The 25,797-nt window shown below is 38.5% G+C and overlaps 1 protein-coding gene across 1 annotated transcript in view; it reads right to left on the reverse strand.

The window, feature by feature from the left end:
• The window catches only part of PRKAR2B (protein kinase cAMP-dependent type II regulatory subunit beta), a 112,565-nt gene extending 88,468 nt beyond the window's left edge, over positions 1 to 24,097 (reverse strand). The window contains exons 1-2 of the mRNA XM_003896456.5: positions 23,527 to 24,097; positions 405 to 440 (exon numbers count right to left, since the gene is read on the reverse strand). Coding sequence (XP_003896505.2) covers positions 405 to 440; positions 23,527 to 23,842 — 352 coding nt within the window. The 5' untranslated portion in view covers positions 23,843 to 24,097. The remainder of the gene's footprint in view (positions 1 to 404; positions 441 to 23,526) is intronic.
• Positions 24,098 to 25,797: the final 1,700 nt, after the last annotated feature.

The following is a 25,797-nucleotide window of genomic DNA, read 5'->3' on the forward strand; positions in this document are numbered from 1 at the left end:
TTATAAAAACAAACCAACAAACAAAAAAACAAACACTCATCACTGTTTCTAAGGTGTCCTTTACTCATCTGCTAAATCACTGCTTCTAGATTATGGCTGGTAAATCACACAATTATGCAGGTAGTAATTCTATCAAGAGCAAGAATAACACCCTAGGCTGACAGTCTCCATTTAAAAAGGCCCACCAGTTTAGTACACAGTGTGACTTCCAGTGTAGCCACTCAGAGGGCATTTTCAATTGCTTCCTAGATAGTGATTATACCAGATAGTTGTGTTTTCTGGGGAAAATAACTGACAAATAAAGGTTTACTATACAGCAATTATTCTTTGTATCTTCTTGTCCAATATTATCTTTTTAAAATGTCACCATTAGTAAACAAAATCTATAATATAATCAGACTTACCTGAGGCACGCCTTGTGAATCGGTTTATTACTGGAGCTGAAAGAAAAAGCAGAATAATATGATTAGAATAAAAGTCTAATTTTCCCTGAAAAGGCTCAAATTGGTAAATGATCTTATAATTTAACTAAAGAAAAAGATGAATAAATAAGAGGAAACACTATAAATATACAAAAATATTGAAATTCATTAATAATCAAATAAATATAAATTGAAATCAATATTTAACCTATTAAATTAGCACTTTAAAAGAAAAATCCCTAGTTATAGACAGCTAAAATTACTTACGTGGGGACCATATAAAGAGATACAATACCTTTAAAAAACAATTTGGCAATTACATCAAGTACTATAAAAGATTTGTGTCACTTAATAGGGTAAATCTACTAGAGATTTAACCTGAAGTACTACTACTAGTGAAGGAAAGAGCAATGTATGAATAAATCTATTCAGCAGCATCATTTTTTAAATGATAAAATTACAAAACACAACTGAAATTGCTCATGTATGTTGAAATCATCTTTAGCTGAAGGATAGTATATCCTTGAAAGTCTCAGATTTATAGTTCTGACGATTTTTGTGCAATCCAAATGTTCATAACACGCAAATCTGTCCACTGAAGGCTGCAGTCTCAGGCTGGTGTGCGCACCACTCAGCTGGCAAGCCTACCAACTGCCCACTCCTCCGACTCAACTCAGCTCTGTTTCTTCTTGGTTTTGATGACATAGTTATCTCAAGAACCGAGGTTTTTAAAAACATTTCTTTCTCAAGAGAAGCAGGTACATTTCTGGTTCATTTTATATAAAGGAAGGACATAATGTACTATGCAGTATATTTTGGTAACAGAATGTCATAAGTCTACTTCAATACTTTTAGAAGAGTAATTATGAAATTTGTTTACACTATGGAAACATTAGGTCAAGTAAAAAAAGACAAAATTTTTATCAGCAGTATGATTGCACTGCATGAAAAATATGTATGCACAGGAACAAGTACTATAATAAAACTATGTCAGATGTGTAGTGCATTAATCCTGACAATCATGCTATCAAATATCAGCATCTTTGGTCAGGTGCGGTGGCTCAGGTCTGTAATCCCAACACTTTGGGAGGTCGAGGTGAGCAGATCACCTGAGGTCAGGAGTTTGAGACCAGCCTGGCCAACATGGGGAAACTCCATTTCTACTAAAAACTACAAAAATTAGCCCGGCATGGTGGCAGGTGCCTGTAATCCCAGCTACTTGGGAGGCTGGGGCAGGAGAATCACTTGAACCCGGGAGGCAGAGGTTGCAGTGAGCCGAGATCGCGCCACTACACTCCAGGCTGGCTGACACAATGAAACTCAGTTGCCAAAAAAAAAAAAAAAAAAAAAAATCTGCATCTTCATACAACTGATGACTACATTTTACAGTAAGTCTCAGAGAAATCTATTAATTTGTTTTAGATCACACAGTCACTCTGCATCAGAGCCGGAGAATCTGAATTTACGAGTATCTTGCATCAAAACGCTGCCTCAGAGAGAACAGAAAATGAAAATACAGATTCCTGAAATCATACAGTAAGAGGTGAATATTATCTTCCTTTGTGATCTTCATTACAATTAAAGATTAACTTTGTGAAATTCATAAACCCAATTATCAAGATATTATCATTTATAACAAAATTACATCCTCCAAAGTGACTGAAAGACATACAATATTTACTATTTATATACCACAATACTTCAGTCATATATTTGCACAGTCACAAATCACTTACATTAAAAACTTGCATCAGGTAAATTGTGTTGTGTATATCTTACTACACATATACACAAAGGCCCATCAGTTTTCAAACCCCTTTTTTGCAACGATTAAAGTTAGTCTAAAGAGTGCCTCCCCAGCAAGCTACAAGGACAGTGAACAGAAACAAAATGTAAAAAAATGCAACCACAGGAATGCAGAACAGAGAGTGCAAGCAGATACAGGCAAGATAAAGGTTTAAAAATTTCTCTTAGCCTTGGGGCAAAAATACAGTAGACATTCTCTGCCCCCCTGCCCCCTCCAGCCTCTCTAGATGATGAAGTCACAAGACTATAGGCTCCTGGTTTGAAAGGTCGAGAAGTCTTTGTTTTCCTGGGGTCCTTAGGTTTCTGTGTCTTTCTGAAGTGTTTAAGGCAGAGGTTTTCCACAAAGGTGGCATCGCTATCTAGAAGATGTTTTCTAAATTTGTGGGGGCAATTTTGATTGTCACAGTAATTCAGAGGACACCCTTCCTTGGCTTTTGTCAGGCAAACTCCACAACAATCCTGCACAACAAAGAACTGTCCTGCATCCTACAACTTTTGTCCTGCATGACTTTTAAAACATCCCACTGGGCATTCACATTGGCAAAAAAAAAAAAAAAGTCCATTTATAACCATCTGGGCCTAAATCCTAATACAGCTCTTTATATACACATGACTCATTTATGCAGCTTTAATATACATCAAATTTTCTACAACACAATGACAACATAAATCAAATTTGGGTTTTTTTGTGTGTTTTGTTTCTTGCTTTGTTTGGAATTTTACTAATAGATGTTCACCATTTCAGAAAACCATGTGACTACTACAGTGCTCCTTATGGTATTTGGATTGCTAGTACAATGCTTTTTCATCAGACTCCGTTTGCAGCTTTTATAGAGCCTCTACATCTAGGTGGGACAATCTAACGGCATTGTCTTCTTGAGTACATGTCGAAGCACATACCTACTGAAATACATTTTACTTGCTATAAATTATCTTACTTTATTTCTCCTTGATATTTTTGCTAGACATTCTGTCAATTTCTAAATTGCGGGTAGACAGGTCTATGATTTTCATTTCCCGACAGTTAATGGGGCATGGGATTGGACAGTTAAGAAAATGGGTGCACCGAGCAAGTGGTATGCAGTAGTTAAGGTAAACACTGGGTTTTGAGAACAATCATCAAAAATCCAATCTCTTATACCCATAGCCCTCCTTTCCACTTGCAGGGATGAAACACAAATGTTTCCTGTACAAACTTTCAGCAAGTTAACGGTCACCTTCACCATTTTTCCAAGTTTTTTAGTCTAATTACCAAAATAGAGAAGGCTGGGAATCAGGGTGGAGGCTTTGCTGGAAAAAAAGAAAGGTGCATCCGGCCAAGCTATGCCTGGTCTTCTCTCTCAGGAACCTAAGTCAGGGAAGGTGAGCAGGAAGGTGAGGATGGGCACCGCCAACATTCCGACCTTCCACATCACTGGCAGGGAGGGGGTGAGGCGTGGGGTATGGACAGACCACCCAACTGGCAGACAGGAGCCTTGGGCTCTAATACTGGCCACACCACCTTCTGATGGCATAGATGAACCATATAACCTTGACTTAAATTTTCAACTTGTGATATATGGAAGCAAGATCTGCCCTCCTTCTTTCAGGCGGTTTTTCTGAAGAAAAAAACCTGGCCAGGCGTGGTGGCCCACGCCTGTAATCCCAGCACTTAGGGACGCCGAGGTGGGCAGATCACCTGAGGTCAGGAGTTCAAGACCAGCCGGGCCAACATGGAGAGACTCCATCTCTATCCTAAAACTTTTTTTAAAAAATTAGCCGGGCATAGTGGTGGGCACCTGTAATCCCAGCTGCTCAGGAGGCTGAGGCAAAAGAATTGCTTGAACCCAGGAGTCGAAAGTTGCAGTGAGTGGAGATCGCACCACTGCACTCCAGCCTGGGCAACAGAGCAGGACTCCGTCTCAAAAACAAAAAAACATAAACATCTTTGGAGGTACCTGTCAATTATAAATTCCTATTCAAATGTAAGAGACTGACGCTTATTTAGTGTAAACTAATATTACCACTTTTTAAATATATAAAATAAACAGCAATACAAATTTCCAAAAAATGTTAACAGATGAAGGTGTTTTAAAATGTGACAAGTCAAATTAAATTTTCTCGGATTTTTGGTTTTTACCTTTAGATTTCCTTATTCTGCGGATATTCGGTGAATACACACACACACACACAGACACACACACACACCCACACACACACCCACACAGAAAGAGAGAAAACTAGAGACTAGGATAGAAGGAAAAAAATAGGAAATATATTACATGCCTGGAGAAATAAACAATATGATTTAAGAGCAGAGTAAAATCCTAGCATTTCTAAGAGAATATAACCTAAGATCTTAGTGAATCCCCAAGGAAAAAAGACACAAATATTTATATAAGGTTTGACTTTCTCCCCAACACTACTGCAGTGGAACACTGAGTCCTATGTTCCTATGAATATCTTTGTGCTTGTATAACCAGAGATCTCTTCAGTTGCCAAACTATATTCCACTAGATTCGTTTAGTTCCTATGCTCCCAAGAGACCTAGAAGTGTAACTGATTCAAGTCTTCTTTAATCCTTCAGTGTCCTTACAAGCAAAATCCTCCACTACTTTGGATAAACTGAAGGAGTCTCTCTATCTCAGCAGTGAAAACAGGCCAGCAGGAACTGCTTATCTGCTCACCTCTTCATGCCCAAAACCTATCACAGTGCCTGGTAGATAAAGGTGCTGAGTAAATAGCTGCAGAATGCATCAATAAACTCTGCAAGGAAGCAGAGCAAGTCTCCCTGTCCCCACTAATTTTGTTGCTGTATTGAGTGTGGATGCTAGGCACTGGAATTGTAACAGAGTCCCTGCCCTTGAAGAACTTATTAAGTCTAGTTGTATTTTCAAATACAATGGCTTCAAAGACTTATACCCTGCAACTAGATACCTAATTTAGAAAAATGTAGGCGAATGAGAAATCCAGTAGAAGACTAAAAAACCTAAGATAATCTATGAAACTAAAAGTCAAGTTTATAGCAGTACACACAGTTTGCATCTCTGAGCATACTGCTGGGAGAGAAACTCCAAGTTAAAGAAACAAGAGCCCTGAGAGCTGTGATCTGCAGTCATAAACACACATACACACACACACACACCCCGAGCAAACAAAAATAAAAAACAAACTACAAACTACCCTATCTACACTGTAGCTGCATTAGTTAAATTAGCCTTTTGCAGAAAAGTGTTCATATACCCTAAGTGAAATATACACAATAATCTTGGATTCAGCTGAATAATTTTAGCATCCTTATCCTCCCATTAATCACCTTTTCTAGCAATAAACACTTCCTGAATCTGTTAACTGCCTAAATAAAATATTCTAGAAACTGTGTAAATCGAAACCATGTAAGGTAATTATTTTTGAGTGAGTAAATATTTAGTGCAGAATAAATTAATTTCTCTTATGCCTGTGCTTCAAAAATTAAAGTAAAATAAGGCTCACCCTTGAGCCGAGGAATAATTAACTTTTTTAAAAGGTCAACAGCAAACAGGCAAATAAACAACGAAACTTGAAAATTTTTCTAATTAACCTAACACACACAACTTGCAAACTTTTAATACGTACATAATTTCTGGTATTGAAAATGACCACTTATTTTCTATATTTTTGTTAAAAGGTGCTGAACCTTGACCACAATTGCTAATACTCAGAGATACTTTACTCGTCACTGTCTTGTAAGCCCTTGAAATACTATGTATTTCTAGATACACAGTGTCTAGGAATTTGTTGAGATTCAGCCTGTGGAGGGGCTCAAAGGTACAAGAACAGAATAATAATTAGCAGGTACCCTCCAAGGCTTCATGGTCTTGGTCTCAACGAGACACAGATTATGAACCATGTACCTCAAGGCACTTCTTATGAGACATAATGGGAGCTGTCTGAGAAGCCAGCATTTGGGAGATCACTTTTCTTCTTCCTTTTTGATTATACAGCAAGAAATACAGAGATCAGGCGTCCAACCCACTCAGACACATGGATTATGGCTGGAGGTGGGGCAGAGTAAGACGAAATATAGATGCTTTTACAAAGTGCCCATTTCAAAGACTTTCTTTGTATTTATTAACCAAATTCCTCAAAACAAAACTGACATTTTAGAATATGAAGGTAACAAAATAAAATGATTACATAAAAAAAAAACATATTTTTGCTTGTGAATGAACATGAGTCTCCACTTCTTAATTCATCAGGATTTTACCAACAATGCCCCCTTAGGAAAAGAGAGAAAAATACAGTTCAGTCAGAAGAGTCCTAAAAATGACTAAGTTTTTATAAAGCTACACAAAGTTGAGGCAGTAACAATGTCAAGAAAAAGGTTCCCAAATACTTTCAGGGTTTTAAATGTGGGCTCAGAGTTAAGTAGAAAGGGGTGGGAAAAGCCACTGTCAAGACGATGTAAACTCACTCTCTGCTTCTCCATACACAAAACTGTCTCTTGTAAGTCTGTATGGTCAGATTCACGTAAAGAGCAGATCTATGGAGACCAGTGTTCTGCTTGTAAGAGTAAACAATCCAAGCTAGACTAAGAATACCAGAAAAGCTGGAAGCTGCAAATTGCTACAGGTCTATAAAGTCACAACAAAACAGCTCTAGAGAACAGTAATTTGGGAGAAACAAAAGGGAAAGGCAGGAGGGGAGGCTTTGAAATGAAGAGCAACTGAGAGAACAATCAGGGATGTGACTAAGGTTGGCCTACTAATAAGAGTACAGTTACAGAAAATACCCGTATTAGGAGCCTTCCCCATACACTTTCCAGAATGAAGATATTCTTGCCATTCCAGTCTCAGCTCAAATGACCCCCTCTCAGGAAGCTTTTCCCTGAACACCCAGTTTAAAGTTGCCCCCTCTTGTTCCTTTCAATCGTACCATCCTGTTTCCTTTTCTCTAGAGCTGGCTAAAGATGCCTACCGTTTCATGTTTATTGTCTGTCTCCTCCCTTGCTACATTATAAGCTTCATGAGGGCAGGGTCTTTCCTTGTTTGTCTGCTTCATTACTATATCCAAGGCTTAGAACACTGCTGGCTACAATATACATTAGGTTCAAAAATGCTGAAGAAATAGTGCTAATGAAAAATAATACAATAGGGGTGGCTCCCTGACACCTAAAGATTATTTGGCCAAGCACGGTGGCTCATGCCTATAATCCCGGCACTTTGGGAGGCCCAAGTGGGTGGATCACATGAGGCCAGGAGTTCAAGACCAGCCTGGCCAACATGGTAAAACCCATCTCTACTAAAAATACAAAAATTAGCCAGGCATGGTGGTACACACCTGTAGTCCCAGCTACTTGGGAGGTTGAGGCATGAGAATCGCTCAAATGTGGAGGCAGAGGTTGCAGTGAGCTGAGATTGTACCACTGCCCTCCAGCCTTGGTGACAGAGCGAGACACCGTCTCAAAAAAAAAAAAAAGCAAATGTTATGTATACAAGTATTAAGTTTCCGAAAACCATAAATTAAAATATAGTATATAGTATTGGCTAAAACCACAAAATAGACTTCAAAACACTAGAGCTTGACTAGTCTTTGGCTTTTTTTCAAGTAGTATTATTAAAAGCAGTACCACTTACGCCCCACAATTATGAAAATGTAACCTGGTTTTAGTCTCTAACAAGAATAATGAAAGATTTCATAAGATAACCAGAGCAGAAGGCAATGGCATTTCTCAATTAAAATGTGAAAAAAAAAAAGGATTTCAAGAGCATCCATATTTCCAATTTAAAAAAAGAGGTGAAATTCACATACAATAAAATGTACAATTCAATTAGTTTTGATAAACATATACATCCACAACTAACACTTCAATCAAGATATAAAACATTTTCAACACCTTGGATAGTTTCCATGAGGCCTCTTACAGACAATTCCCACAATCTCATAGGCAACCACTTGTTAGGATTTCTACCACTGTAGTTTAGCTTTGCCTGTCTTTGAACTTCATGTAAACATAAGATTAATTCCTGCTGTTCTTTTTTAATGAGTAGTAGTATTCCCTTATATGACTATACCATTATATATATATATATATATATCTCCATTCTCCTGTTGACGGACATTTCAGTTTCCAGTTGGAGCTATTTTGAATAAAGCTTGTATAAATATTCTTTAATATTCTTCTAAATATTCAACTCTTTGTTGGTAATATTCATGGAAAAAATCTTCCAGTCTTGTGACTGTCTTTTCATTTTGTTTACAATAACTTTGGTTGAGTAAAAGCATATGTTTACAAGCATTTTGTAAATGTTAATTTATTTCTCTTAAATACCTAGGAGGAGGATTGCTTGGTCATAGGTGGGTGAATGCTTAACTTTATAATATGCCCACAGTGTTCCTAAGTGTTTATATTACTTTATGACCTCAAGGTCATATATGAGTTCCAGCCAACATAAGGTATGTCTTATTTTAGCCATTCTTGTGTGTGTTTAATGGTGTCTTACAGTGGTTTTAATTTTTACTATCCTGATAACTAAAAATACTGAGCACATTCCATGTGCTTATTGGCCATTCTTATGTCTTGTTTTTTTTCCCAAGACAGAGTCTCGCTCTGTAGCCCATGCTGGAGTGCGGTGGCACAGTCTTGGTTCACTGCAACCTTCGCCATCCCAGTTCAAGCGATTCTCTGCCTCAGCCTCCCATGTAGCTGGGATTAAAGGCACGTGCCACCACTAATTTCTTGTTTTTAGTGGAGACGGGGTTTCATCATGTTGGCCAGGCTACTCTGAAACTGTTGACCTCAAATATCTGCCTGCCTAGGCCTCCCAAAGTGCTGGGATTACAGGCATGAGCCACCGCTCCCAGCCACTGTTAGGTCTTCTTTATTGACGTGTTCAAGTCTTTGCTCAGTTCGATTAGGGTCTTTTTATAAGTGAGCTTTACCAGTTCCTGCTATATATTCTCAGCAATAACAAATTAAAATGCATAAATTTTTAAAATCCTAGTTGTGATAAACTACATAGGAATAAAACTAAGACAGGAAAATTCTTATGGAGAAAATTAAAAACATTATTCATGAATATGAAAGGAAGACTGAATAAAGGGAGACACATTATGTTCATGGATAGGAAGACTCAGTATCATTAAAATGTCTGTCATCTCCAACTTTGTTTATAAATTCAAGCAATTCCAATAAAACTACCAATAAAGATTTTCTACAAAACTGAAGAAGCATATCGTAAAAGTCTCATGGAATAACTACAAATAGTTAAATCATTTTAAAGCAAAAAAAGTGAGAGTTACCATACCATATATCAAGACCATTTTAAAGTCACATTAAGAGAAAGAGACATTGATGAAAGGACAGACAAACCCAACAGAACAGAACAGAAGCTTGAAGTACATTCACATGAATGTGGAAATTTGTATACTCACATATAAATGGAAATTTAACATTTAAAAATCAGTGGGGGTAAAAAATGAGTCAATCCATAATAATGAAATGAGATTCCCTAATTCATACCGTATATAAGAAACACATTATAGATTAATTAAAGTCTTAAAGATGAAACTCAAGACTTACAAATTTTTACAGGAAAATAAAGAGATTATCTTTTTAATTTGGATTAGTGATGAAATCCTTAAACAAGGCAAAAAAATCACAAGCAAAAGGAATGATTAACATTAGCCTACATTAAAATTAAAAATTATGTTCAAAGTTATTGTAAACAAAATGAAAAGACAAACCTAAGATTGGAAGATTTTTTCAATGACTATTGCCAACATAGAGTTGGTAGCCAGAACATTAAAGGAAGGGAGGAAGGGAGGAAGGAAGGGAGAAAGGGATGGAGGAAGGGAGGGAGGAAGAGAAGGAGGGAGGGAGGAAGAGAGGGAGGGAGGAGAAAAATCCTTCTACAAATCAGTAAGAAAAACACAATCAGCCAGATGGGAAAAATGGCAACAAATTTTCAAAGAAAATAAACTACAAATACGGTCAATGAACATGAAAAGATGTTCAATGTCACTAGCAATAAGAGGAAAACAAATTCAATTCACAGTAAGATTCTATCTGACATCCATCCTACTGTCAAAGCTTGTTGAAATCTGACAATATTGAACGTTAGCTTCAATGTGAAAACCAGGAACTCTTACACAGCTGATGAGAGTACAAACTGGTGCAACACCTTTACAAAGCAGATACGACAATGTGAGGTGAAGTCAAAGCTGTGCACCCCTACAATCAACCTTTCCACACTTAGGTACATCCCCTACAGCAGCAGTCCACAAACTTTTCGATCTCAAAACCTCTATATAGTCTCAAAAATTATGTGTGTATATGGTTATATCCATTGATATTTGTTGTATTATAAATTAAAACTGATAAATATTTAAAATATGAATTTAAAAGAACAACATGCAGGTCACTAATAACATATTTTGATAAAATAATACTATATTTTCCAAAACAAACAAAACTTGGTAAAATTTAGAATGACTTTGCTTTACATTTTTGCAAATCTGGTATGATAGAAGATGGTTGGGTTCTCCTACTTGCTCCTGCATTCAATCTGTAGCAATATCATACATCATGTACCCTCTGGAAAACTCTACCGTAAGCTATCATGCTGAGAGCATGAGAGAAAAAAAGGCAAAGAAAATCTTAGAAGTATTATTATAATTTTCATTCTATGGACTCTTGCAAGGTCTGGGAAGAGGAGGCAAATGGTCCCCCAGAGGTATCCAGACCACACACTGAAAACTATCTTTAGAAACTACATTTGCCTAACACACACACACACTCACTACAGCACTATAACAACAAATTCGGAACAACCAAAATATTTACCAAAGAATGGATAAAGTGTGTATTTATACAAGAGTATACTACATAGCAGGTTAAAATAAATGAACTAGAGAACTAGAACTACATGAATCAATGTAACATCTCAAATGCCGTTCTCAAAAACAAGTTGATGGATAATAATTTACATAAAAGAAACTTTTATAAGTGCAAAATTTATACAAATTTCTAACCTAATGTCTATGCAGTAATAGTACAAAACCACATACCAGAAACATAAACAATAAATGCATCGTATTGGTGGTTATCTCTGGAAACAGAAGTTGATGGAATGGGACACGACAGAGCACACGAAGGGCCTCCTCCTACTGCACATGCGGTATATTTTAAAAGAAAAACAAACAAACAAACAACTAATTCTTTTTTTGAGACAGAGTCTTACGCTGTCACCCAGGCTGGAGTTCACTGCAACCTTGGCCTCCTGGGTTCAAGTGATTCTCCTGCCTCAGCCTCCCAAGAAGCTGGGATTACAGGCATGTGCCACTACACCCGGCTGATTTTTGTATTTTTACTAGAGATGGGGTTTCATCATGTTGACCAGGGTGGTCTCAAACTCCTGACCTCAGGTGATCCGCCCACCTTGGTCTCTCCCAAAGGGCTGTGATTACAGGAGTGAGCCACCATGCCCGGCCAGAAAAATAAAAATAAAAAACCGTGAAGGGTGCCAAAATGTTAAAATCTGTCAGAGCTAGAAGACTGCTTATATGAGTGTTCCTCATTTATCTGTGTCTTTCTGTATATTGAAAATATGTCACAATAAGTAAAAGAGAAAAAAAATTCTGCTCTACTCAGTTTTGGCAGATAAAAAGCTCTCACTATGCTCTGATATTATCTGCCCAGCCAAATTAGTTCAAAATGTACTTTAATGCTAAATGTGCTCCTAAAATATTTTTCATAAAATATTCTTTTTACAAACGGGTTTCTGCTAAAATTCAAATACTAAAATACCTTTTAGATTCCATTTAAGGAATTACAAGAAAGGTATTTCAAGGAATTATTATGCATCAAAAGTCCTAATATTGCTTGGCTGGTAAACTGCTGTTAACAGTCAAATAAAAAAAATCAAAGACCTATGAACAACTCCATGTAAAAACAAAGATCCCAAAAGATTGTTTTTATTTTCTTCTAAAAATAAATTACTAGCAATTTGTAGTTGAATAAGTACAGAATCATAAGTTTTCAGAATAAAAACACATACTAATGTAAGACTTGGAGAGGTATAAATTTGTCCCACCATGAGCTTACTTTTATAAATATTATGACATGAGGAAACAAGCTGTCAATTTAATGCCAACTAATTGTTTTCCAGTTAATGTGTACTTCAGGCACATAGTCATGTTTTTCTACAAGATCTGCCTCATTTAAATAAAGTAACAATTTTCAATACTTCTACCTACACATTCCTAAGTTGTTCAAAAATTACTTTCTAAACCTTAAATTTAAGACCATAAACTTGGAGATTGTGTAAACACACATCTATTTACTCCATCAGTTAAACACTGATTCTCGGGGAAAGGATGGTATGAAAACAAAGCAAAGCTTTATCCCATCTTTTTTTTTACTTTTTTTTTCCAAGTCAGACTATTTACCTCGATTTTCAAATGGAATTAAAGGAGGACATGAGATTTAAAGGAGTACAGGTTTTTAAAAATTTGAAACTCTTAACTAAAAGATTTAAAGACTTTCATATTTTTCATTAATAACTTCTTTAAAGTACTATTACTGTACTGTCTTGAGAGCAATCTCTAGTTTATACTTCTAATCAAATTTCATTTTTTTTTAAACTGTCATGTTCTCATTGAATTCTAAAACTTGTATTTGTTTCCTTTTGGTTTTGTTGTGTTTTGTTTTTTTAACAAACACACATTAATGCTTAGTGTATACCAGGTACTGTTAATTCATTAAATTCTCACAGCATCCCTCTGAGGTAGGTACTATCTTTATTCCCATTTCATAGATGAGAAAAATGAGGCACTGATCATAAAATACATAACTTATTCAAGGTCCCAAAAGTTATAAATGGTAGAGTCAGGCTTCAAATCTAGAGTCTGTACAAAAATGAAATCATGCTTTTAAAAAAGCTTCCACTATTTCATATGTTTCACATAAAAATTTTTGGCAACTGAAAACAATCTGGTTTATTTTTGCTTTTTTCCATAAAAGCAAATTGCCAGGTTTAAAAAGTATGAGGCAAAAGAAAAGGAGCTCTAGTGACCACGTTTATGAAAATTAGTGGAGTGGGAAAAAAAAAAGAATGACATGAGAGTACAGGAGAGAAGAACTGAGGAAAGAGAGAATACATTCAGTTTAGGATAAAATTGTTTGCAGGTGCCTGAAGAACATGCAAGCAAAGGTACTTGGTAAGCAGGTGGGTATGTCCATTTCAGTTTTAAAGAGACAGGTCTGTGCTGGAGCTAGAGGAAAAACTGGAGGGCTCCAGAGAGTAAGTGAGTCTTGAGGGGTCAGCAGGATTCAAGCAATAGAGGGAGGAAGGCAGCTTGCCTTCCAAAGTGGCAGGAATGAAGAGGAAAGGCAAAGAGATGGAAATGGACAAAGCAGGTTCAGGGCAATAGATCAGTTTTAGGTTAAGCACAGGGTTCACAAAAGCAGATGCAATGACATACATCATTAGTGGTTTGTGGGGGGCCAGAATGTCACCTCAATTAGAATATGAAATCCAACAGGCAAAAGAAGCCTGTGCAAGTGCGTTCTGTGCATTTTATAGCGTTCCATGTCAGGTCCAAGTCTCACACTGTATTTTTAATATAACAAAGTCCAAATCCAAGAGACTGAACTGAAGATAGGCTAAAGCTTTTATATTTTATGAAAACACCTTAAAATACATTAATGCAAAAGATTACTAAGAAACTATTATTAAAAGTCTATTTAAAATATTTACATGCCTAAGAAGTTTTCAATCATTTTATATTCATACACATTTACCATTAGACAGTGTTCAACTTAGTACTCAATATTTTAAAAAACATTTGCACACCTACTGTGGGCAAAGCACAACACGAAAGACTTAGAGAGATAGGGTATATTCCTGCACATTCTTGCCTGCTTATACTGACCCTTGACATCTGCAAAGCTGACTGATGGAGGCCATATTCATCCTACCATATTGATACTATTAACATCAAGGAGGGAAACTTGCAAAGATTTTTGGTAGGGTGAAATGTAAACTAAACCTTTGGGAAAAGAGTGAGATTTGGCAGAAAGATATGGAGAGGGGAGTGGGAATTCAGGACCAAGAGAATGACTTAAGACAAGAATACTTGGCTATATCAATTTAGAATCAAGTCATGTGACGCTATATACTGTGGTTTTTGTTTTTTTATTTTTTTGTTTTTTGAGATGGGAATCTCACTCTGTCAAGCAGTGGCGCAATCTCGGCTCACTGCAAGCTCTGCCCTCCGGGTTCACACCATTCTCCTGCCTCAGCCTCCCAAGTAGCTGGGACTACAGGCACTCGCCACCATGCTCAGCTAATTTTTGTGTGTGTATTTTTAGTAGAGATGGGGTTTCACCAAGTTAGCCAGGATGGTCTTGATCTCCTGACCTCATGATCTGCCCGCCTTGGCCTCCCAAAGTGCTGGGATTACAGGCGTGAGCCACCACAGCTGGCCTACTGTGTTTTATTTACTACTTAATGGATATTTACAAAAGAACTGCCTTTCTTTCATGTATTTTTACACTTATTTAACAGGTAATCCAAGTACATGCTAAACATTTTTCCAAAAGTTACAAAAAAGCAAATAGTGAACGGTCTCTCTCCTAACCAAATAACTTAAAATATTCTACAAAATTGCATTTCTTTTCAACTATTTTAAACTTTACACTTTCTTCTAATTCTCACCGTTATTTCCATGATTCACTGATTCCTAACCAGAAAACTATAATATGATTCTCTTTGTCCCATCCACAAATGTTGCACCAAAAACATTACTACTCTACAATTGGAATTCAAGGTAACAGGTTTTAAAAGAAAAAGCCTGGATTTTCCCCTTCAGGTAATGTAGTTTTATTTCCTTTTTATAACATAGAGTTTTCCTCTGTACTCTGCCAAATCTTGTTGAGTCAACTAACTTATGGAGTGACTGACTGTCTTTTAAAAAAGACACACACACACACACACACACACACACACACACACACACACACACTGCAGGCCCTTTATAATCTAGAAGCTTGAATCAGGGAACCAAAATTGATCATGGCAACTTTATACATTACTAGAGCATCAATTTAAGTGGTATTGTTTAGACCTGTAGTCTCCAAAATGGGGTTCATGTATGCCAAGACAGTGTATAAGGCTACATGTTGGGACGTAGGAGAAAATTACAACTTGCTTAGAATTGCTTTTTACTTTGTCCTTTCAAAATTTATATTGCAGGAAGCTTTACCATACATATAAGTCAATATATTGCCACATGTATAAAATTTATCAACATATATTGGGGGTGTACACTCAAATATATTTTGCTAATAAGGGTATATAATAAAACAAATTTAGAGAATTACGCAGCTCAGTACATGAGGTGATTATTTTTAAAATAAATAAATGTAAGGCTGGGTGTGGTGGCTCATGCCTATAATCCCAGTATTTTGGGAGGCTGAAGCAGGTGGATCACCTGAGGCCAGGAGTTCCAGACCAGCCCTGCCAACATGGAAAAATCTCGTCTCTACCAAAAATACAAAAATTAGGCAGACATGGTGGCGTGCACCTGTAATCCCAGCTACACAGGAAGCTGAGGCAGGAGAATCACTTGAATCCAGAGGCAGAGGTTGCAGTGAGCCAAGATGGCGCCACTGCACTCCAGCCTGGGCGACAGAGCATGACTCTCTCAAACACAAAATAAAATAAACAAATGTACTGAGTTTCTAAAGTACACGAAATGCTAATTTGAGTTGAATAGACGGAGAAAGCAAATTGTAAAAGGGAGAGATCAATGATGCAGGGCCAGCCTGCAAACTTTTAGATGGAAAAGTAGGTAGCTAATTTTTTGATACGTGGTTATTTTCAACCACATTACTGCTAAAACAGTTACTGAAATGAAGTGTATAAACTGTGGCTGAAGAGGAGGACCCTGAAGTCAGATTATCAGGTTCAAACCTTGATTTCACCAACTACTCTGGGGAAGACTAAATCACGTATTTGTAAAGCATCTGTTCAGATGACAATGTGTAAAGCACTGTTCTGCATCTGATACATCAGTAGTCAAAAATGTTAATAACTAGTATTAAATAAAAAGGACACCATTTATTTATTTATTTATTTATTTATTTATTTATTTATTTATTTTGAGACAGAGTATACCTCTGTAGCCCAGGCTGGAGTACAGTCGCGCAATCTAGGCTCACTGCAACCTCCACCTCCTGGATTCAAGCGATTCTCCTGCCTCAGCCGCACGAGTAGCTGGGATTAAGGTGCCTGCCACCACGCCTAGTTTTTGCATTTTTAGTAGAAATGGGGTTTCACCATGTTGGCCAGGCTGGTCTCAAACTCCTGACCTTGGGTGATCCACCCGACTTGGCCTCCCAGAGTGCTGGGAATTACAGGCGTGAGCCACCGTGCCCAGCCCAAAAGGACACCATTTTAAAAACATTAGTTTTCTACAATAATTAGAATGAAACAACTGAATCATATTTTAATTCAACATGACCTTTGAAAAAGATGTTTTTTGGGTCTAACTGAAATATATTAGAACAAATGGAACAAATGGCTTTTTTCCTTCTTTTTTCACCCCCCAAATTTCCCTCAATATCACTCCCATGGACTATTTTGTCTTGGAACAGCTAATGTAAATTAAACAATGTCATCCTTAGTCAAACGGATACAGAAATAACTGTATACAGTATATCTTCTTGGCTTCACTTTTATGTGGAACATGTGTTTACATTTTGACCTTTTGTCTTTTTTTTTTTTTAATTAAGAAACATTTTAAACAGCAGCAACTGGAAAGACTTTTTTTTCAGTTTCCAAACATATTAAGCTACACATGGCAGAGCCTATTGCTGAAACATTTATAAATGTTACACCAACTGTTTATAGTTCTGATTTTCTTATTTGATTGTTTTGTTGTCATGTAAGCCACGACCTGAAAATTTTAGCTCAAATTCTTTCCATAAAATAATTACATAATGAAACAGTCTGAGTCATTTTGAATTTGTAAAGCACAAAATTCGCTCCCAAAAAATAGTGATAAGCATCATAGTGAGGTTTTTATAGGATTTTGTGACTGTCCCAACCACAACTAGATGACATAGGTAAGACTGGAAGGACAAGAACAGGATCAAGAACACAGTGACAATCCATTCTACTCAGAAAAATCACTGCATTCTTGTTTCTTTTCCATTGTCTCTTATTAAGCAAGTGATATGAAAATACAGTCTAATATTAGATTTCACTTCATTGAAAAAGAATCAAAGAACAAAAAAACCTGGAAATTCTGAAGACAAAAGTACTTTTCTTTAGCCCAGCCTTTTAAACCTTATCTATCAACTTGATGGAAGACAGAAACAATTCATATGATGTGAGTTAATATAAATAGCGCACAAAACATTGGCAACAGTTCTATGAACAAAATCAAATTTGTAAGGCCAAAACCTGCCCCGTCTATTAACAAAATTGATCACATATACTATCTATGAGGCCATCTCTGACAAAAGGATGGTGTCTTAAGTCTAGGCAGAGCGTGGTGGCTCACGCCTCTAATTCCAACATTTTTGGAGGCTGAGGCAGAAGGACTGCTTGAAGCCAGGAGTTCAAGACCAGCCTGAGCAAGAAAGCAAGACCCATCTCCACCAAAAAACAAACAAAAACAGAAAAAATGACGTCTAAAGAGAGTAAATGTAAGACTAATCACTTCTTTTTTCTTAAAATAAGAAAAAAGTTGGCTCTCAATAAATATTTGTACAGTGAATGAATAAATGCAATATCCTACCTTCCAACTTTCACACATTCCTTCTAATAGGCCATCCCAGATCTCAGCACTTTCTGTGATTCTCCACACTTCTAAGGCAGACCCTGCAGTTAGTCACTTCAGTCTTCTTCACTGAATCTCTCACCTTACAACATTCCATCAATGCCCAACCTCCACTGTAGGGCTTTACTACTACTACTCCTGACAAACGATTTTCTTAATGGGTCAAAAATAAACACCAAATTGATGGATTTATAGGTCCCCTGCTTGTATTTGCACAACAGAAAAAGAAATACAATTGTTTTTCAACATAGCTGTTGACAAAATCTTGACAGCTGGAAATTTACTGGAATCCATGGAATGAGATTTTGCAACAATAAAATAACCATTCAATATTCACTCCTGTTCTACCAGACACAGCACATCAATTTATGTGCAACCATTAAAAAAAAAGCTGGTAACTGTCTTATCTAAAATAATAGCTAAATGGTTTGGTTTTTGATAGGCAGAAAAATTAAAGTACTAATGCTTCAATTTCTGTTTAGGTGTTTCCATCGTATGTCTTCAGACAAAGTATAAGTTACTCAAGCAAGCCTTCATAACTGGTTTTACTTCTCTCTTGCTCTCTCCCTCCCCCTTTGCCTCCTGACTTTATCATCTTTCTCCCTTTACCACCCTTCTTCCAAAGCCCAAAGCAATAGATGGGTAAGAGAAGAAAGGACACTATTTCAAGTTTTTTGGTTTCCCAATTTCAACCCCTAAAGCAATCCACTTATTATTACTAGTAAAATGAATGTTAACTTCTGCTTTGAAAATCACAATCACCATCTCTAACTGAAAATAATTTTTATTATCTTTTCTGACACTATTGTTTTATGCTCATAACTAAAATAATGGCTTCAATATTTTAGCCATTGTCTTGAATAATGTAATCCATTTCAGGAGGATTTAAAACCACCATGTAAATCTCTAATAGCCAAAATCTATAAAGTCTCATTAATTACAAAATCCTGGGGCTCTTAGCTACAAATTACGAGTTGAAAGGATATGGATTTTATTACTGTGTAACATTAAATCCTAAGTAAAACTGCCGCATAAGCTCATTCCCTACCTCATCTCGCCAAGAAGTGCAATACTGGATTCATTTCCATAAAACACAATGAAATTGCTATTCTGTGCAAAAAAAAAAAGTATATTACTCTGTAAGATTTTATATCAATGATATAAACTTTACAATATTTTGCTTGACCTTAAGGATGTTTTGTAAATTCTCCAAATTCCCTTTGAATTGTAAAAACCAAAAGGTAGGTAAGATTCCAATAAGACTGGACATAGGACAGAGTCAAGAGAATTAAGCCATAGTTATTACATGGTAAATTTCAATTTATTACCTTTGATATGCTTGTCTTATGGGGTATGATTCTCTATTTTTGGTATGTGTATCTACTTTGAACTCTAGATCTTTTTCTTCTATAATATAGAAAATCAGCTCTTTATTTTCTATCACAGCAGTTATTTTTTCTCCTTGGCTGACTGCTCTGCATGTGCCCATGTGTAGTTAATTTGTTTCTGACCACTTGTCCATTTATCAGAGTAATCTGAATGGTATTAACTTCATTTTTAGTTTCAGCAATTCCACTGAAGAAATCATTGGGCAACACAAGATCTCTTGATGATGCCTATATAAAATCATGAATTACCACTGATTTTAGTCCAAACTAGTACTGATGCAATGCTATAGCCTACTGTAAACCCTTCTAAGAAATTCAAGGTCTTGGGACGTTACCCTTTCAGACATGACGTGTCAAACTGTATTTGCTTTCTCTAGGACGGGAAAGAGGGAGACAGAGTAGACGCCAAGAAATTTCCATTATGGCTTCTTTCTGGCCTTTGAGAGTTCTCCTAGAAAGGGTCACCATAAGCCACTATCATTCTAACACCTAAAGCTTGCTCTTTTGACCAAAATTGCTAGCAAATGGAAAGTAACAATTAGAACTGATGAGACTGGAAGAAAATAGGAGAGGGAAAGGAAAGCTATTAGAAGAGGAAGGGATCCTTTGGAAAGGCAGGAAAGAAGACCACCTTCACCCATCTGACTGTTTGCTCTAGCACCACGTACGGCCATACTACCTGACCCTCAAAAATCACTGACCCCTGGCCAGACAACATTTTTCCAGCTAACTGCAGGTGCCTGGCTTATCTGATTAAACCACCACATTATGAGATCAAGGTCATATGCTTGATCCCTACGTTTGTCAATGGGCACAGTTTCATGGTCAAAAACTTGCCTTTTAACTCCAACCTCATAAATACCATCACTTACGTTAAAGACATTCACAAGAGAGGATATGAACGAATGATGCAAATCCATCACCATCACTGAAAAAATAACCAAGAAAACCTGACTTGTGAGTCAGCCCACAGAACAAATTTCATTTAAGAACTCCCTGATGATCCTGGGCTTCAAGGTTAGACACATAAGGGTAAGAAATCAGGCTTCACTACTTACTTGTTCTATGTGCGACCCTGGACAAGTTAATTTTTCGGAGCTTTTAACAATCAAACACATTAAGGGTCCCAAATAGAGCTTGACATATAAGGGTTACTCAGGTCATACTAGCCCAGCCCCATCTGGAGATATAATCTGGCAGTCAAGAGCACAGGGATGAAGCCAGGTCCATTCCTGTGTCCCAATCCTGATTTTGCAGCTCACGTGAAACACTGGGCAAGTGATGGCCTTATCGTTCTCATAAAGCTGAGATAAAAAAATTAAAGCATTTAGACAGCACACAGCAATTGTCAACTAATGGCAATTATGTTTTAACTCTTAAGATAATATTATCACTATCTGTTAATGTTTTCCAAAGTACAGTCATGGAACTACTGATATCATAACGACCTGGGTGGGATGTCTACTGAGGGGGAAAAAAAGGATACCATGTCCCATCTCAACCTATTCAAAAATGGTACAGGGTAATGGTCATTTCTGAATCAAACTTCCTTGAGATGCCTATGAAAATTTCAGAATTATTGACCCAGCAGGTCTTGTGCTGTGTCATAGTAAATTAAGACTTGTTTTCCAATCCTTATTCTTTACTATGCCGGAATTGCCCCGTATCTGGGGTTCTTTTCTAATGAGGGACATTTCTGGACATAGATGTCAAACCGATAGGCTCATACTTTTTAGGCTCACTCCTGTTTTTTTCCCCAGTGGTACTATTTTGACTTTTTTTTTTTTCTTCTGATCAGGGGTCAGCAAGCTATGGCCTTGATATGCGGCTAATTTTGGACAATCCCAACCCTCACAAGGCGTATGTGTTTTTTTTTAAAAAAAAAAAAGAAGTAATCAAGACCACATATTGCCCAAAGCCTAAAACGTTTACTATCTGGCCCTTTACAAGAAAAGCTTGCCAACCACTTTGTAGCCTATAATTAAATGTTTTTCAACTGCAGGTCTCAACACAATTTAAAATAGGGAGAAATAATCAATTCAAATAGTAAATATCAAAAAGCACTGCATCTGACAGAAGGTAGTACCTGTACTATTGCCAAAGTTTCAATCGGACACATGTATGTGCCTCCTGGATAATGATCAAATTGTATTTGGTTGCAGTCTAAAAGTTTTAAAGGCCTTGGAGGTGAGGCTGGGGAGTAAATAGTGCAATTGTTTACAAGTTTAACTTGTTTAACTCACATTGAGCAATTTTTACAGCAAAGGTGCCTTGGAAAATATAAAGTCATATAAAGCCCTGCTGTTTTGAAGTTAACGGCTTGTTTCTTCACTACAAAATGAAAATGGAATCTCTTCTGCGCACAATATATTGTTATAAGGAGAAAATGGAATCATCAATGCAAAGTACTTCAACAACTGCATTATACAAACAAAAGATTTTGATTATATTAACAACATATCATACAGAATACATACAAGGTCTTTACCAAGCCCCTGAGTTCCTAGTTTTCTCCAACCTGGGAAAAGAGTCCTTTTTTCCCCCTTTGTGTGTGTGCATGAACATGTGTGCATGCGTCAGGAGCATAAAAGAAGTATTAGATATCTCTGCCCTTTCTATCATCCGTTACTGGCTGCTGCTTCTTACCTATTTAAAACATGCATTCTTTTCTCTTTCTCTTGTTTCTAGAAGGAAAAGCGTTTGATTTGATTCTTGTGCAAAAAGAACTACTAAGACTATGATTATCCTCTTGAGGAAACATTTAAAAGTCCAAAATTAAAATTGTAAGTAACAAGCTTCACTTTTATCTTCATAGAGCACTAATTTCCAGGCTTTCTGGGATTGTTTTGGACAAACTAAAAATACATTAATTTTATAATCCATTTCAACATGTAATCGTGCAAAGAAAAGAAACATCTTCCTAGGAGCATACACAAGGAAATGAAATGACACTTCTAAATGTTTTCATTTTATGAAATACACTGCGGACACACAAACCACAAGCAGTGTAAATAAATAAAAGCTGGTGCAATGCTGCATGCATGTTTGCCTTATACCACAAAGAGAAAACACTTGCACATTGCACTCCATGGTATTTTAGCTTGGGTTGCCATAAAAATGGGATTTGGGTATGTTGTGTAATACAGGGGGCTGTAAATGAGGGTGTGTGTCTGGGTGTGTTAGGGAAAGAGGGTTGTAAGCAGAAGGGGTGGGACTTGCCAGGAGCAGCTATTTGAGAAAATTCCGTTTTCTTTCCCATTCATTCTTCTAGCTCAGTCTATTCTAGCTCAGTCTGGCACAGTCCTTACAATTACTCACTGGCTTTTCATTCTAAAGACAACCAACAAGCTTTCAGAACTTCCTACAGTGTTTTTCTCATACACTTAAAAAAAATAAAACAGCAAATCATTCAATATGTCTTTTATACAAAAAGCAAACCATTAACCCGTTTCCTCGTTCCAAAGACCCCCGTGGGTTTCAGACTAAATAGAATCCTTTGTTACGTGTCCAAAAATAACACAACACGGCATTGGTAAATTGGAAAATAACAGATAACTCTTATTTCCAAGAATGTCAGAGCTATTGGCCATAAATTTTGTTCTGCCCCAGTGAGTCCAATTTCATGCTTCTTTTAGTGAATCTACCATCCTAACAACAGTAAAGACAATCATATTAAACATCGTTCGCCTTTTCTCTTTTGACATTCGTTTAATAAATACAAAGGCTGAAAGAAGACGCCAAGTGGGCCAGTTTCTTTATGCACAATGGTATCCTCCAAGCGAAATACCTCCAATCACAGCGAAAGTTGTCTTTCTAGCAGATGCCCACCCCAACCAGCCCAGGCAGAGGGGGCAGACGGGCAGAGGGAAGCGTAACCTCCCAGCTCTCCCACCTCCAGAGGAAGGGAAGAGGGTATGACAGAGAGCGGAGTAGGAAGGTGGGCGAGTGGGAGAGACAGAAATGGATGCTGAGGGGGTGGGCGAGATGGGAAGGTAGGGAAAGGTGGAGAATGCGGGGAGAGGTGGGCGCGCAAAGCGGCAAGATCCGAGAGCCGTGGCAGCAAGGGGATCCCGGGGCGCGAGGGCGGGGGGTCTGGTCCTCACCATTGAACGCCCCTGCGTCTGCGGGCGCCGCCTCCTCCTCCTCTCCGTCCTCGGAGTCGGAGTGCATGGGTTCCTCGGCGAAGTTGACCCCCTTGCTGGGGGTGCCACCCCCGGCAGCGGCGGCAGAGGCGCCCGCGTCCCCCCAGGTCCTGCCCTCATGGCCGAAGCGCGCGGTGCCTTTGCGCTCGTTCTCCTGCTGCAGGCGCGTGAAGTGCTGCAGCGCGAACTCCAGCAGGTCCGCGGGCTGGTGCCTCAGCACCTCCACGGTGAAGCCCTGCAGCAGCTCCGTCAGTCCCGCCGGGATCTCGATGCTCATCCTGACTCTGGGGCGGCAGGCGCCTGGGCGCCGCCCTCGCCCCCTCCCCGGCACGGCCTAGGGCCCCGCGGCTGCCGAGCGAGCGCCGACGGCGCTGGCGGCGCTACCGGCTGCGAGCGCGGCGCACTGGGCCCCGGCGGCCCGGCTGGCCCGGCCCGCGGCTCCCGGCGCGCGTCTGCTCCGTGTGGCGGCGGCGGCTGAGCGAGCGCGGCCCCGGGAGGGCTGGCAGCATCTCCTGCTCCTCCCGCTCCCGCCGCGGCCGCGCCTCTCCCTCGCCCGGGCGCCCCGCCCCCGCCCCGCCGCGGTGCGCGGGAGGGGGCGCAGGAGAGCGCGCCCACGTGACCCTCGGAAACCATGGCAACCTCCGCCGGCTGGCGCCGCTCACCAGCCGCTCAGACCACGGCAGGGTGGAATTCGTTGGCGGGCTGCGCGCCCGGGCTGGGTGAGGCGGAGGGAGGCCCAGCGAGGCCGTCTTGGTGTCCACCTGTCCGCGCGTCCAGGAGCGGGCTGGCCACTCGCCCAGCTTCCCACGCGTCATTCGCCATGGTGAACCCCCGCAGAGGTGGTGCCAAGCGATTTGTCCTGAAACTTCAGCCTCCACCTTAGTAGTGGCATTTTATTTTCCTTCTGGAATCTAGTTGCATGATAAGTGTTGTTAATGTCCTTTGTTTAAAGTCTTATGGTGGTACTGTTTCTCTTTTGGACAAAGAAATGCTACCCCATCTTTGTGACGTCTTTCTTTTTCTTCCACCACGTTTTATCCAGCCTTTCCCCATCCATCCTGTTTATTATGTTTTATCTTACTGATGCTATTCCGTTGTGCACTCCACGCATTTACTATTTGTTGAGACAAAGGCACCATTTATTGTGAGGCACCTATCAAAGTTAGTTGATCTCCTTCAAATAGGATAGTGCAAGATGAGGCGCTTATTATTTTGAAACTTTTCTTTATGCTTTGAGTGATTTTGACTTGTATCTCCAAAAATGGAAATACTTCAGTATAAAAATAGAATTACGAATGTGTGCTTTTAAAGTAGATGGCTTTGACTTTGATATGAGGCTTACTTTGCAAATGTTTACAATTTTGAAGTAGAGAAAATTGTCTTTTGTCAATTAAATGCTATTTAAATACGCATACTTCATTTTCTACAATTACCATATCATTGTAAATAAAATAGTTCAAGAGCAAGCTCACTTGGTTATTCTGATTTATCTTCCCACCCACGGAAGAGTAAACACATGACTGGGGAAACTCCAAGACTAGAAATCAGAGATGTAACAAACTAGTCCCTTTTGTGAAAATGGATCTTGATGTCAACCCTTTGTTAATGATGCATCCTGTATTCATTCCATGAGCCAATGTATTTCTCTGTTTTCATTTCTTAAGAACTTTATAGTAATAATGCTACGTTGTTTTTAAATATACAGTAGTTAAGTGCTTCTGATTGTGTCAAGCATTTTAAGAATTAAACTTTTGGCCAGGCGCGGTGGCTCACGCCTGTAATCCCAACACTTTGGGAGGCCGAGGCGGGTGGATCACCTGAGGTCAGGAGTTTGAGACCAGCCTGGCCAAATTGGTGAAACCCCATCTCTACTAAAAATATAAAAATTAGCCGGGCGTAGTGGCAGGCGCTTGTAATCCCAGCAACTTGGGAGGCTGAAGCAGGAGAATCGCTTGAACCCAGGAGGCGGAGGTTGCAGTGAACCGAGATCGTGCCATTGCACTCCAGGCTGGGAGACAAGAGTGAGACTTCGTCTCAAAAAAAAAAAAAAGAGAATTAAACTTTTATAAAATATGGTGAGCCTCACACGTCACTTGTTGGAGCACAATGTTAGTACTACTATTTACCGTGTAAGCATTATTATTTTTATGGATCTGATAGTCTAAGATGCATGTGTATCACCTGTCTAAATATGTGATAATATTTGTATTAATTATGATTAACACTGCTCAC

Source organism: Papio anubis, chromosome 4, assembly GCF_008728515.1.
Source record: "Papio anubis isolate 15944 chromosome 4, Panubis1.0, whole genome shotgun sequence".
NCBI classification, from domain to species: domain Eukaryota; kingdom Metazoa; phylum Chordata; class Mammalia; order Primates; family Cercopithecidae; genus Papio; species Papio anubis.